At 53.0% G+C, this 15,217-nt stretch overlaps 2 protein-coding genes across 2 annotated transcripts; both read right to left on the minus strand.

Annotated features, from left to right (window-relative positions):
• Nucleotides 1-3,155: 3,155 nt before the first annotated feature.
• On the minus strand, nucleotides 3,156-4,124 carry Rnf225 (ring finger protein 225). Its single transcript, XM_026379770.2, has one exon. The coding sequence runs from the start codon at nucleotides 4,122-4,124 to the stop codon at nucleotides 3,156-3,158; it is 969 nt and encodes a 322-aa protein (XP_026235555.2).
• A 1,214-nt stretch (nucleotides 4,125-5,338) lies between these two features.
• Nucleotides 5,339-10,064, minus strand: Rps5 (ribosomal protein S5). The gene is made up of 6 exons (XM_026379771.2): nucleotides 9,965-10,064; nucleotides 9,333-9,441; nucleotides 6,576-6,785; nucleotides 6,278-6,406; nucleotides 5,532-5,630; nucleotides 5,339-5,455 (listed from the first exon to the last, which is right to left on the minus strand). The coding sequence occupies exons 2-6, from the start codon at nucleotides 9,438-9,440 to the stop codon at nucleotides 5,387-5,389; spliced, it is 615 nt and encodes a 204-aa protein (XP_026235556.1). The 5' UTR covers nucleotide 9,441; nucleotides 9,965-10,064; the 3' UTR covers nucleotides 5,339-5,386.
• Between the last annotated feature and the right edge of the window lie 5,153 nt (nucleotides 10,065-15,217).

Here is a 15,217-nt window from a genome sequence, read left to right on the forward strand (position 1 = left end):
AACTAGAACTGTTTGAATCTGGTGTTAGTCCAGTGAAATGATCTTGGGCTTCTGGACTGCAGAACTGTAAGATAATAAATGTATTGTCCTAAGGCATTGAGTTGGGGATAGTTTGTTACAGTAGCCAGAGAAGGGACCACCGGCCCTGCTCCTGCCGGGCTGGTTTCCTTCCTGAGGCAGGGGTGTGGCTTCCCAGTGACCCAGTGTGCTCACCCCGGCTCCCAGGGATGATGTTCACAGTGGTGTGGGGCAAGAACTGGTCTGGGAAGACACACCCTGGACTCCCTGGTGTTCCTCCTCTGGCTTGCCACCTGAACTACATCTGAAGACATGCCTGAGCCAGGGTGTTGGGGCCCTGGCGAGCCTGGGGTACCCGCAAGCATTCCCAGGCTGCATCTCGGTGATCTGTGATGCCACCAATTTCCAGTAGCCATTCCCCCAGTAACCTCTTGGCACCCACTGCATTTCCAGTGCTGGCGACAGACAGGTGAACATCACACAGGAGCTTCCCATCACACATGAGCCTCCCCATCCCTTGGTGAACCCCCCAACACCAAGTGGGGTTTCAAGGCCTGTGGTCAGTCTGTGCAGAAGGTAGCTACCATCGGCCTCTCCTGGGAGCCCATGCCACCTTCCCTGAAGACTGCTGTGAACTGGGAGACTCCAACTTCCACGGGAGCTGGAGGAGAGGCTCCGCGGAGCTGATGGAGCCATGGAGAAGGAAACTGGCCCCTGCTTCTCCACATCAAGGAAGCAGCCAAGAATGTGAGGAGAGCCTACGGAATGGGAGAAAATCTTGGCCAGGTGCACCTCAGAGCATTAATCTCTAGGATATATCAAGAACTCAAAAAACTGAACGTCAAAAAAAAAATAACCCAATCAAAAATGAACAAAGGAACCAAACACTTCACAAAAGAAGAAATATGAATGGTCAATAAATATATGAAAAAATGTTCGATATCTCTAGCAATTAGAGAAATGCAAATTAAAACTACAATGAGATTTCATCTCACTCCAGTCAGAATGGCAATTATCAAGAATACAAATAACCATAAATATCGGTGAGGATGTGGGGAAAATGATGAATTTGTACATTGCTGTTGTGACTGCATATTGGTGCAACCACTCTGGAAAGCAGTATGGAAATTCCTCAGAAAACTTGGAATGCAACCACCATTTGACCCAGCTATCCCACTCCCTGGTTTGTGAGCTTGGTAGGGGAGGCAATACTAAATATCAGCATACTACAGTAACAGCTCAATTAACAATAGCTAAGTTATGAAACCAACATAGGTGCCCTTCAATGGGTCAAGAAAATGTAGTACATATACACAATGGAATATTAGCCACAAAGAAGAATGAGATTATGGCATGAGCTGGTGAATGGATGGAACTAGGGACTTTCCTGGTAAATGAAATAAGCCAATCCCCGCAAAACAAAGGCCAAAAGGTTTCTCTGATATGTGGCTGCTAGGTGCCCTGGGGGTGGGAGGGTATTGTGATGGATTAGACAGGGCAGAGTGGTGGTGGTGGGGGGGGAGAGAGTGAAGATGGGGATGGGAAAGACAGTAGAATTAATCAGAGGTAACTTCCTATGTTCACCATGAATACACAACCAGTGAAACTCTTCATCATGTACTCCCACAAGTATGTATGTCATGTCAAAATACATTCTACCATCATATATAACTACATATATAACAAAAAAATTGACCCTTGGAAATTAATCAGGGTGAAGGGACTCGGGCAGGAAAAGGGGCCAGAATCACTCAGGCTAACCAGGGAGGTCCAGGACTCCTCTAGTCACATCTTGGGTCTGACTTGGGCCACCTTGGCTTCCGTAAGCCATGATGACCACAGCTGCCCCACAGCATGTTGGGAGGTTTGCAGGGTCATGATCCAGAGGTGAAGGCAAGCTGGGACTTAGAAACAGGGTAGCAGCCAGTCTTCATGAGATGGCCTCGCTGGGCCTCAGCAATTTAGCAAGGCCCAAAGCAACTAAGAGAGAGGTGTCTCAAAAAGTAAATAGTTCAGGGGGCTGGGGATGTGGCTCAAGCGGTAGTGCGCTTGCCTGGCCTGTGTGTGGCGGGGTTCGACCCTCAGCACCACATACAAACAAAGATGTTGTGTCCACGGAAAACTAAAAAGTAAATATTAAAATTCTCTCTCTCTCTCTTTAAAAAAAAAAAATAGTAAATGGTTCAGGGACAGTGGAGCATACCAGTAATCCCAGTGGCTGGGGAGGCTGAGACAGGAGGATCTCAAGTTCAAAGTCAGCCTCAGCAATTGCAGGTGCGAAGCAACTCAGTGAGACCCTGTCTCTAAATAAAATACAAAATAGGGCTGGGGATGTGGCTCAGTGGCCGAGTGCCCTTGAATTCAGTCCCCAAGACACCCCTGCCCCCCCCCCCCCCAAAAAAAAAATAAAGTAAAAAGGACTGGGGATGTGGCTCAGCAGTTAAGGGCCTCTGGGTTCAATTTCTGGTACTAAAGAGAGACAAAGACAGAGACAGGGCCCTAATCATCCCTGGTCAGGTCACCCCTGCCCTCTGAGCCTGAGTTCCAGCCAGGGGCATGCTTGTCTTCCTATGTGCATCCTGCAGGCAGTAGAGTGAAAAGAAAAGCTCCGCGTGGGATAGTTGTCCCTGCCAGGAACAGTGGAGGGACATGACCACAAGATATTGACAGCAACTTTTCTCTCCAAGACCCCTTGACCTACAGTGCACCCCAAGGAAGAGTGGATCAGAACCTTCAACCCTGGTGCCGGCTGGGGATTCTTCCGCGGCCCTCTTTCGAGTTCAGAGCCCCTGTATGGATGTCAGTGGGGTAGCGCCCAGCTGGACTCCACTAGACTCCCAACTGGATCTCACAGGGGTGAGGTTCACCAATGACCTCCAGGAAAACCCTTACAAACGTCAGGCCAGGGCACCCTCAGCTGGACAGCAATGGGAATGAGCAAGAGACATCTCCAGGTGGCCTCCCATGAGGGTCAGGTGTGTTCCCAGAGGATCCATGTGGACCCGCTGCGGTGGTTGCTGCTGTCCGTGGTGGTACTACCTAAGTGCCCTGCCCAGTCTGAAGAGATAGGTGCTGGGAATGCACACGCTAAGGCCCCAGGGGATGCCCAGGGGATCCCAGGCGCAGCGCGGAGGCACTCATCGAGGTCCCCACACCCTCCTCATGCCCCGTAGTCGTGGGGTCCAGCCGGGGCCCTCCCCTGCTTGCCACGTGCGGTCTGATGGGTCGTCCAGCGTGCCCTCTGGCTGGGCTGGGTCCTTAGGGACGCGCTCGCGCTCCAGCGCACCCACTGCAGTCCCTGGTAGGGTGTTGTCCAGGTCAGAGCTGGTGGGGCGCGGCGTCCAGGGTGGCCCCAGCGTGGGTCGCGGCGGAAACCAGGAGAAGCCCGGCTCAGGGGCCAGAGCCACCAGCTGCGGCCGCACGGGACCGGCGGAGGCAGCGTGAGGGATGAGGAAGAAGATGTAGACGCCGGAGACCACGAGGCCCGCGGCCACCAGCACGGCCAGCGCAACGGCCGCGTTGAAGACCCAGGCCGGGCTGCTCAGCGTCAGGCGGCGCGACAGCGGGCGGCCGAGGCGCAGAGGCGGCGGCGGGGGAGCGCGCGCGGCGCGGCTCTTGCGCGGTCCGGGCGGCGGCCGCAGGTAGAGCAGCCCGCGGCGGCGGTCGAAGCGCACGGAGCCCTGGTGCGGTGGCGGCGCGCGCGCGTCGCGGGGCAGCAAGCCAGGCTGCGTGGGCAAGGCGGGCAGCCCTCCGCGCGGCGCCAGGCGCGTGGGCGCGCGGCACACGGGACAGGCCACTGCGTCGCCGCCGCCCGCCGTGGCCAGCGACAGGCGCGCCAGGCACTCCAGGCAGAAGATGTGGCCGCAGTCCAGGCGCTTGGGCAGCTTGAACACGCCGTCGAAGGGCGACACACAGATGAGGCACTCCATGGGAGACGCGGGGGGCAGGATGGGGCCCGAGCTGGGGCTCCCATCGCCCTCATCCTCCTCTGCGTCCTCTTCCTCATCTCTACCTGGGAAGCGGGGCGCAGAGGGCGCACCTGGGGAGCTGGGGCCTGCACTCTGAGTCCGCAGGCGGCGGAGCCAGGGAGGCCGCGGGCAGGGCATCTGGACCCAACCTACGAGGAGAGGTGGTCAGGCGGGGAAGGGCAGCAGCGTGCAGGATGCCAGAGGGAGGACTTCCAGAAAAGGGGCTGCTCCGAGGGGGTTACCCAGAACGGGGGGGGGGAGGGGGGGCTTGTCAGGTTAACAGGCGCCAAGGCGTCAGGGATGGGCCCTCAGAAGGTCCAGGCAGAGACTGAAGCCACTTGTAGATCGTGTGGACTCAGTGTCTCCAGGAAGGAATAGGTGCAGGGGGCCAAGGTTAAGTGGGACTCCCAGACCTGGGAAGCAAACCTGGCACCCAAGATGCCAGGGAGGACCCACCAGAGTCAACTCCTGAGATGTGTTCAGATCAGTGAAGTATCCTGAGCCACAGGACACGGGTGAAGGGACAGCAGGAACCCTCCCTACCTTGTGATGCCTTCTCCTCTGCCTGCTGGGGGTGTCCCTCCTGTTCTGCCCAGTCTCTGGTCTGCCTGCTGTTGGGTATCTGAGTGCCCCTCCCTAGGGGAGGGTTCAGACCTGGGGCCACCCTCCACAGGTCCCACGCACCTGCTGAACTTGTCTGGCTGGCTACCCCACCCCCAAGACCAGGCCTGCCAGGAACAGCAAGCCTGACTTGGGCGGATGTTGGGGTGGTTGAATGCTGATGATACTGGGCAGGCAGGGATGCGACCACCCTTTTTCAAAACCTACCTTGGTGCCCCTGTAACCTTAGCAACTGGAGTTTGTAAGACAAGGATCCCAAGTCCCGTGTTGGCCTGAGAGTTTCAGGGGGCTGGGGACATAGCTTCCCGTGCAAGGACACAGGTTCAACCCACTGTGAAACCAAACATTCCACTATGGAACCACCAGATGAGCTGCCTGGGCAGGCTCCTGCTTCTCCTAGCACCCTGTGAGTACAGGGCCTGACCTACAGGCCACAACCCAAAGCCAGCATACACATCTAAGAGGAGGTTGGGATGACTGTGGCCCAGACAACAGACCTTCTTTACCTCTACCTGGGCATGCTTTTGGGGAGCCTGACCTCAGGATGATCCACAGGTACCCAGGTCTCCTGTCATGGACATCCTCTCCTCATTCCCAATACCTGTTGGAACACTCTAGGGCATCTGGCCGGTGCCCTGTGACTCAGGTTTCCACAGGCTGACAAGTCATGCCAGCGCCATGAGCATCAGCATCACACAAGGCCACCCCCACAAACACAGGCAACAGATGGGTACTGCTGTCCCCAAGGGAAGACAGTTTATTGGTCAGCAGCCGGGAAATTAACGGTTGGACTTGGCCACACGCTCCAGCTCGTCTTTCTTTTTGATGGCGTAGGAGTTAGAAGAGCCCTGTGAGGAGACATCAAATTAGCTCTAGATGTTGGGAGCGCCCAACCCCTGCCCTGAGACCCACATTCCAACCCACCTTGGCAGCATTAATGAGCTCATCTGCCAGGCACTCAGCAATTGTCTTGATGTTCCGGAAGGCCGCCTCACGGGCCCCTGTGCACAGCAGCCAGATGGCCTAGAGCATAGGGGTCAAATCAGGCCTATAGGACCGTGGCCCTCCAGTAACTGGGCCAATTCAGACAAGATACAGGGGGAGGTGACATCGGCTGGAAAAAACAAGTGTCCACAGACATACACAGCCAATGATAGGACTTTAGACCTGCCATAACAATGTGATGCACGCTCTTGACCTGGACCTTTGATTGACAAGGTAAAGGGCACACTGGGACAGATGAATAAATGACAGATATTGTATTGCTATTAAATTCCTCAGGAATGGAATGATGGGAACAGATAAGCCTTGCTCATAAGACACCTGCTCAAATGCTTAGGGAAAACTGTTAGAATTACTACAACTGCCTCTTACCAGGTCTAAGAGGAAACAAAAAGAAACCACCCCACACAGTGCATCTGTAGCATACACTACAATTATAGTACATTTTACACACTGTACATCAGAAACAAGATGAAACCAGACTTTGAAGGGCTCCGGGAGCCAGGATGTGCTCTGAACAGGGTGTGATTCAGGAAGCTTTCCTGGAGGAAGTGAGGCTCCAGGTAAAACATGCAAACAGGGACAACCTTTGTGCCCCAGGTAGGACTCCACCCACTCCTGGCAGCTCTTCCCATTCCACCTGCACAAGGCCAAGGGCCCAACCCCACCTGATTCACACGGCGCAGTGGGGACACGTCCACAGCCTGCCTTCTCACTGTGCCAGCTCGCCCAATGCGTGTTGAATCCTCCCGGGGGCCACTGTTGATGATGGCATTCACCAGGACCTGCAGAGGGTTCTAGTAGACAAGGGGGGCTATGAGCTCAATGTCAAGCCCCAAGTGCTCCCCCTCCCCGACCAATCCTAAAACAGGGTGACAGCCACATAGGTTGACAAGCGTGGCATGCATACCAGGGCGCTTCAGCATGTGGTACAGGCAGAGCCTGCCTTGCTTGTCAGAGTCCTACCTCACCAGTGAGCAGGTGGATGATCTCAAAGGCATGCTTGACAATGCGCACAGTCATGAGCTTCTTGCCGTTGTTGCGGCCGTGCATCATCATGGAGTTAGTGAGGCGCTCCACGATGGGGCACTGTGCTTTGCGGAAGCGCTTGGCAGCATAGCGTCCTGCACTGTGGGGCAGGTACTTGGCATACTTCTCCTTCACCGCAATGTAATCCTGAGGCAACAGGGGATGAGGAACAGTCAGGAACAGGATGGACACAGCCCAGGACCAGAGGATACCCAGTACCCAACACTGCAATCCCAGTCTGCCCCCGCCCCAGGGGATATGGATGTGAATCCAGCTTGCCCTGAAAGAGGGAAAACTACACAAGTGGATTTCCTTCCATGTAACACTTCAAGAGCACTCCATTCACAACGGAGTGAAGTCCACTGTTTGTTTTTTTTTGCAACAGTGCTCCCTGAACACGGACGCTGTAGGGCAGACAATTCTCTGCTGAAACTACCACAGGATGTTCAGCAGTACCCAGTACATTAGCAGCAACCCACTCAAAGTTTTTGTTTGTTTTGGCAGTGCTGGGATTGAACCCAGGGCATACTAGGCAGGTGCTCTACTATTCCTCTTTATTTAGACAGGGCCTCTCCAGTTACTGAGACTGGCCTCAAACTTGCAATCCTCCTGCCTCAGCCTCCCGAGTTATTGGAATTGCAGGTATGCACCACTGTAATTTTGATAACTAAAAATGTATCTAGATGTTGCTGAGTGTCATCGGAGTCAGAAGCACTGTTAAAAGCCAAAATGGTAGCCTTGCACACATAAGGATGGCAGAAGGAAATTAGAGGAGTATGCAAAGTGGACTGCAGTTGATACTTCCATTACAAAATGTGTCCAAGGCCACTCTTATTATTTCCACGTGAGAACATAAATTCGAGCCCTCTACTGCTGAGCCACAACCCCAACCCCATCCCCAGTTTTTACATTTTTTAATACCTTTATTTTTATATGTGTTACTGAGGACAGAACCCAGTGCCTCACAGGTGCTAGGCAAGTGCTCTACCACTGAGCTACAACCTCAACCCTGTAGTTTTTACCTTTCTAAAGCATTGTACAAAAAGAAAAAAAGTAACTGAAATCCAATGTGACTGTGAGGCATAAACATACCATCTGGTTCCTAATGAAGAAGTTTGGGCCTGTGGGGTGCTATGGTACAGCACTCGCCTATCATGCAAGAAGCCCTAGATTCCATCCCTTGCACCACAATATACAAAGCTGCCTAAGCAAACCCATGGAGGAGTGAATTGAAGCTCTCCCAGACATCCAGAATGAAAATAATCCTGTGTCCTTTAGGCACAGTACATAAGTGCTATGGCATCTTCAGAGGGAACAAAAATGCTTTAATTTCTTTTCAAACAAAAAGGAAAAAAAGTAAACACAACTCACATTTATCTTTATACAAACACACAAAATATCATTATTATTACTACTACTGTTTTATGGTGCTAGAGATTGAACCCAGCGGCACTTAACCACTGAATTACATTCTTGGCTCTTTTTTAAATTTCTTTTCTTCTTTGAGACAGGGTCTAACTAAGTTCCTTAGGGTCTCAGTTTGTTGCCGAGTCTGGCCTTGAACTTGTAATCCTCCTGCCACAGCCTCCCAAGGTGCTAGGAACTACAGGCTTGCAAAATATAACCTTTAATATTAATTTTTTTAAAACACAGGAAGAGCCCTCAAAAATACAAGTTCCTAAGGTCCATGAAACTCCTGAAACAGGAAGCTATTTGAGGGCTGGGGGCATGCTCAGCAAAGTGCACACCTCTGCATCAAGGGGCAGGAGTGGCAGAAACTCTGTAAAACAGTATGAGAATAAGACAGAAGTACAAGCACTCACAATTCTTGATTTCAACATGTTACAAAGCTACAGTAATCAGGTACATAGTACTGGCATAAACATAAGATATACAAACCAACAACATAATTCAGAATCCAGAAATAAACCCATTTATTCACAGCCAACTGATTTTCAACAAGTTCACCATTCAACTGGTTAAAAAACAGTCTTAACAGATGATGTTGGATAACCAGACCATGTTAAAAAAAACCCGAGATGCTGGGTTAGGGCTATAGCTCAATGGCAGAGCACTTGCCTGGCATGTGTGAGGCACTGGGTTCAATTAGATCCTTAGCACCAACAAGACATTTTGAGCAACCCCCACCCCCCAAAAAACCACCCAGATGCTTCCACTTTAAAACAATAGAAAAATATTTTTGTGTGTATATAGTCCTAGCTGTTGAATGCAGGGCCTTGAACACATTAGGCAAGCACTCTACCACTGAGCTATAGACCCTAGACTAAATGGTAAACAGTTATGTGTATTCACTACAAAAACAACAAAATGCATGGAACAGTATATGTGATACTTCTGAAAAAGGAACCCCATATAAAACTGTACTAACCTTTAGGCAAGATATAAGAAAGAGTGGATGTGGTGATTCAGCGATCTTTTTTAAACATATTTTACTTGTAGGTGGACATAATACCTTTATTATTTATATGTGGTGCTGAGGACTGAACCCAAGGCTTCACACATGCTAGGGAAGGGTTCTAATGCTGAGCCACAACCCCAGGGATCTTTTTAACTGTCCTGACTTTAAATGTTGACTTAGTGGAACAATCCCCAAGTTTCAAAGGTCTCCTCCTGGAAGAATCCACATCTCCTTCCAACGCCTAGTAGGGAAGGCCAGTGTCAAGTCCCCCTCACCTGCAGGGAAATGTCATTGATCTGCACATCATCAGTGCTCCACTTCCCGAAGAGCTTGATGTCCGGGGTCTCTGCAACTGCAGGTGCGGCTGTCTCCCACTCCGTCATCCTGGGGACAGGGGTGAGAGCAGAAATAAACAGAGTCCACCAGCCTGGAGCACAGGCTCCAACTCCGGTGGGATCAACTGGGAGGCTGACCCCATCCTGGGGGAATTAGAAGGGACCTAAGTAAATTGTGAACATCTAGGCACCCCACCCCCATCCTTGAGGTGGTAACACTATCTGACATAAGGAAAGCCGCACAAATGCTGCGACAGAACCCATGAAAAAGTTTCCATTCCGGCTTGATACTAGGCAGACACTAACAAATAGTTACCAAGGAGCTAAGAAAACGGGAACTTCCGGTCTCAAAGTGCAGCCGAAAATCCCACATCAGGGCCCGGGAGCGCTGCCTCGGCGGTGGAGGACCATGGCGTGGCACCAAGTGGCTTTGGCCGCGCGCGCTTCCGAGTACCCGTTTTCCAGAAGAGGGGAGAGCCGAGCACGGAAGGCGCAGGCCCCCGGGCCCCACCGCCGATCTCTTGAAGACCCTGGGCCGCCCCTTCGGGACCCGACCCCCCCTACAGCCTAACCTGAGAGCACAGCTGGGAGTCTCGGTCGCTCCGCGTGCACCACGCGCCACACTCGTACAGACAGGAAGAGGCCGCGCAGCGCAGACCGACGCTTTTAAGTGGAGGGAAAACTTCCGGGTCAGCAGAGGCTACGGGAGAGCACAGTGGCACTGAGCGCTCACAGACCAATCCCGAGTGAGGATGAAAGGCAGCCTCCCAATCAGACGAACGCGCCTATCCGCCGCGCACGCGCACTCTCAGAAGCGGGACCACAACTTGCCTGGCGGAAGTGCAGTAAGACGTAGTTGCCAGGACACGGGGCCTGTGCACAAGTGCATAGACGTCCAAGACCCACGCCGCCATTTCAAATGAGGGCAGAAGTCCGGGACGCGATCATTTCGGCCCGGCGTTCGGCTCGGTACCCTATCGTTCTTTGCCGCCCTCAGGACTGCTTCCTCAGGACACACGCATCGCGTCTCCGCATTGGTGGAGTGAGTCTGCCACCGCCCTCCGCAGTGCCACGAGTATGGGCCGTCCACGCGCGGCCCCTCCCCACTGACTGGGTCTGCGGGTCCCCGGCCGCGGCGGTCATTCCTCCGGTTACCTGCCGCGGGGATTTCCCCGCCGTCCTGCCTTTGGTACCCCAGTTTCGCGTCCTGGGGTCGGGTTCGCGGCGGTGAGAGCCAGACCCACATGCTGGAGCAGTGCTACCCATCTGGAGGTGGGGGAATTGGAGCCGGGCAGGGCTGGCAACTGGGTCCCCTCGGGGGCGTTCTTTATCCTGGTGCTCATAACCGTGTCCGCGGCCCCGGCTCTTGGGCTGCTGTTTTGAATTAGGCTGACTTCTACTTTAAAGTTTTTTTTAAATATCTTTATTGTTTTTATCTTATTCTTATGTGTTGCTGAGGATCGAACCCAGAGTCTTGCACGTGCTAGACGAGCGATCTACCGCTGAGCCACAATCCCAGCCCCTGACTTCTGCTTTTGAGACCAAAGGCTGCAATGAGGGATGGGACTGTTCCCCTATCCGGTCCCCATACAGGCCTCTATCTCCCCAGCTATTGCTTCTGCCAGCTGCTCCCAGAAGGATCTCTGAACAGGTCACCTGGGGAGGGGCTGACAGTGTCCTTATAAAGATGGGTTAGGGATGTAGCTCAGTGCAAAAGGGGTTCAGTGCCCAAAACTACAAGGGAAAGAAGAGGCAAAGTTGGGGGAGACACCCATGTGACCATAGAGACCTAGATTGAAGTGATGCACCCATAAGCCATGGAACATGGAGCCACCAGAAGCTTGAAAAAACAAGGAAGGGTCCTCCACAGAGAATGTGCCCTTGCACCACCTTATGAACTTATGATCTTCGGAACTCAGTAAATTGTGGTTTTAAGCCACTAAGTTTGTGGCAATTTATTACTGCAGTCATCCACACTAATATACCCCAGATACTGAAAAGCTCCCTTTGCCATGTTTGGCCTTTACTTCCGTGTCACCATGATAACTTCATGGTGACACCTGAGATGCCATCCTTCCTACCTCATTCTCTTGCCTCCTATAGTTAGGAATTACTCTGGGTAAGCAGCTCCCTGATCCCATAGGGACAATTAAGAATCTAGGAACCAGATTACTTACCTTTCAAAACAATCTTATGAGGTGAACATACCCATTTTACAGTCAGGGAGGCTCAGAGAGATGAAGTAACATTCTCCAGATAAAAGAGCAGAAGGTGGTGAGGCTGGGAATCTCCGATGGCTGCCCCATGGTGTGATCTCTCCTACTTCAGCTGTCTTTCCCATGTCCCTGCATTGTGTCTCCCACAATTTTGGGGGTCCCTGCACATACACAATGCCTATGACATATTTGTTCTGTGAACAACAAGTGGTCCTTTCCCCTAGTATGGCATAATCCAGACAGGGACTCTATCCCTAAACCCTCTCCCTCTTCAAAGGAAATGCTGCTTGCCCAGTAACCATGTGATTATGGGCTGTAGTTATAGAAGGGTTTGTCCTCCCTCCAGGCCTGCTGAAATAAAGGTGCAAAGGAATGAACAGGCATACTGACTCTCCAATTCTTGCAGGACTGCCCTGTCTCTCCCTGCCACAGTGCCATGCCTATGGAGTGTGTCCAAACACAGGCTTCTAGGGACAGTTGCCTGTGCCAGTCCACCTGCTGGGTGACCTGGCTTAAGCCTCTTCTAGGTTCAGTCTGCAAGCTGCAGATTGAGACCCTGTGTTGTCAGGATGACTGTAGCTCTGGAGAGATACAGGGAGAGTGCATGTGCTGGGGTGTTGATAAGAATGGATCCAGTTCAATCCCCATACTTAGGGTTATCTAGTAGAGAAAATGGGAGGCTGGCCAGGTATAGTGGAGCACACCTGTATTGTGTTTTTTAAAAAATATTTATTTTTTAGTTGTAGTTGATTCCAATATCTTTAATTAATTTGTTTTTATGTGGTACTGAGGATCAAACTCATGGCCTCACCCATGCTAGGCGAGCTCTGTACCACTGAGCCACAACCCCAGCCCCACCCCTGTATTCTTAGCTGCTGAGACCTGCAAGTTACAGGGCAGCTTGGGCAACTTTGATCCTGTCTCAAAATAAAAAATGAAAAGGGCTGGTAACATAGTTCAGTGATAGAGTGCCGCTGGGTTGAATCCCTAGTACTGGGGGTGGGTGGGGAGGGAGCATCAGGTGCTGGAAACACAGGCATAAGTACATAGAGGTACTACTGTGGTTGAATTGTGCTTGATGAGGTTGAAGGCAGAGGCTCTGGGCCTGAGGCATTCCCTTACTCTGCTCAAAAGGGACATATGTCAGAGATTTTTTAAATTGTCAGACCTTCTAGTACCTCATGGAGACTGTATTGGTTTCCTGTTTGCTGTTGTAACAAATTAACACAAACTTAGTTTCATAATACAGCACACAGGAGGTCAGAATTCCAAAATGAGTGCTGCACTGAGGTTGATACAGTTGGGGAGGACAGGCAAGAAGGTAACCTTTGCCTTCCCCACTGACCTAGATGCCTTCAACTCCTGCTGAAATTCCTTACTTTTTCTAACTTTGTTACAGTTTTCAAGATTTGTGATTTAGGTCTAAGTGTGTGGCTCAGTGATAGACTGCTTTCCTAGGATTAATCCCCAACACTGCAAACCAACAAAATTTTTTTTTTTCCCCTCCTGAGGAAATTTGGCCAAGCCACTGTGTTTTGCTTTCTTGGCTCCTGGTGTTTTTCTCCCCTCCTGGGAACTACCAATCTTCAATTCACCTCTGCACTTCCAGATCCTACAACCAGGGCCCCTATTGGGAACTGGACCCAGAATAGTGGCTCCAGTTAAGCACAGCAACAGGGGTCTGCGGGTGGGGCTGGTATGGGATCATGCACCAGGTAGTTACTCCAGAGGGAGGCCCTTTCTGTGCACCAGAGCCGGAGGTCTCAGTAACTCAGAACTCCTCTTTATGCCTGAGTGCCTAAGTCCTGTGTGTTTTTGGAGGGCAGCAACCCAGGCTTTCAGCCAGTGGCAGAACCTGCTCCATTCATTAAACCACCACCCCCCCCTTAAGGTTTTTGGAGTTAAGGTCTTGGGAGCCACCAGATGACACAGGGGGGCTAGCGGTCCTCCAAGTGCCCTCCAGTCATCACTCCAACCTGGAGAAGCACTGACAAGTCCTAGGCAGAGTAACAAACTAAGGACTAACCTTGCTGGACAGGGAAAACAGACCCCTTGGCAGGGGGCTCCATGTTCAGATTGCCACAGGATTGAGAAAGGGAATGGAGTAATCTGAGGGTTAGCAAATCGGTGGCACTCTGCCTGTGCCTGATTGGCTAACAAAATTAGCCTATGGATGCTTGCTTCGCAAGCACAAGGCCCTGGGTTCAATCCCCAATGCCAAAAAAAAAAAAAAAAAGGCTATGGAGGGGGCCACGAGATAGATGGGGACAAGATGAGAGTGACAAATAGGTAGGATGTCTGACCAGCTCATCCTATCCAGGACCAAGGAGACAAGTACGGTCTCACCACTTTTGTGGCTGGGAGGCCGTGATTCTCCGCCGAGGCTGTAGTCACCTGGCGTCCAGATGATGCCTTCACTCTGAGATTCTGATTTTGTCATTCTGGAGAGCGCGCGCTCCTTGGGACATTTCAGAACTCTCCAGGTGTTTTGCGTCCCCACCCAACACTTATTGCATCGAGGCTGGAAGTGGAAGCCCATTTCTGGGTCCCGACCCCTCGAAAACGTGACCGGGCGCAGGGCTAGCCAACATCCTGCCGGCCAATCCCCCGCTTGGCCCGGCGGGACCGGCGCGAAGGCGTTCTTTACCCGGGCGCTGTCTCCTTGGCGACGACGCAGGTTTGAGCTCTCCTTCCAAGGGGGCGCACTCCCTGGTGGCCGTGACAAACGAGGTTTCCCGCTACCTGGGGCGCAGCGGAACTACGTTTCCCAGCAGCCCCAGCGCAAGCGTCGTCCGCCATTACTCTAGTGGGTCCCGAAACCCTCAGTGCCGCTCGGCCCGCAGGATCCGGGAGGAGGGCTCCGCGTGGCGTGCGGGGCGGTGACCATGAGACCGCCCCGGGCGAGTAAATGGCATTCTGCGCGGACCTGGGACCCTGGCCTCCGAGGCGGGGAAGCCTCGTACTTCCGGTCCGTCTTCTCGGGGTCCGCGCCTTCAGTTCCGGGCAGGTCCGCAGTCTGTAGTTCGCCTTCCCCCAGGCCGCGTGGGAGGTCGCGCCCCACGAGGGCAGGCCCAGGACTGCCGGGGCAGCTCCAGGTCCCTCCGGTGGCGCCTCCTGGCCTTTGCACTTCGCTTCCCCTCCGCGTCGCCGAGCCCGGCGGCTCCTCTCCCGCGGTCGGACCCAGCGCCAACGCCCCTCCCCACATTGCAGCGGCACTTGCCTGCTGGACGCCCCCGACGGCTCGTTCTTCTAAGTTGACGCCTAGCACGTGGTTTGCCTTCACTCCCCCACTTCACTCCGACCCCGGCACAGATGTCCAGTGAGTGCTGAGACTTGCTGTCCCTGAGGGCCGGCCCGGAAGGAGGGCGGCACAGTGGGGAGAAGAGGGGACAGGTGCAGAAGAGTCGTGCCGGCACGCAGGGGCCTGCTTCTTCCCGGCTGTGCCCACCTTCCTCCCGCCGCGTGTACGTGCAGGACCCACGGCTAGGGTTACTGTCCTGTAGGATTGTCGGGGAGGTTGGCTGTGACCCAGGGAGGTGCTGCTGCGGTGGACTGGGCACCTCTCCACACCTCAGACCTGCCCTGTAGAGCCTCTTGGGCTCACCGTGA

The sequence above is a fragment of the Urocitellus parryii genome, chromosome 15 (assembly GCF_045843805.1).
Source record: "Urocitellus parryii isolate mUroPar1 chromosome 15, mUroPar1.hap1, whole genome shotgun sequence".
NCBI lineage: Eukaryota > Metazoa > Chordata > Mammalia > Rodentia > Sciuridae > Urocitellus > Urocitellus parryii.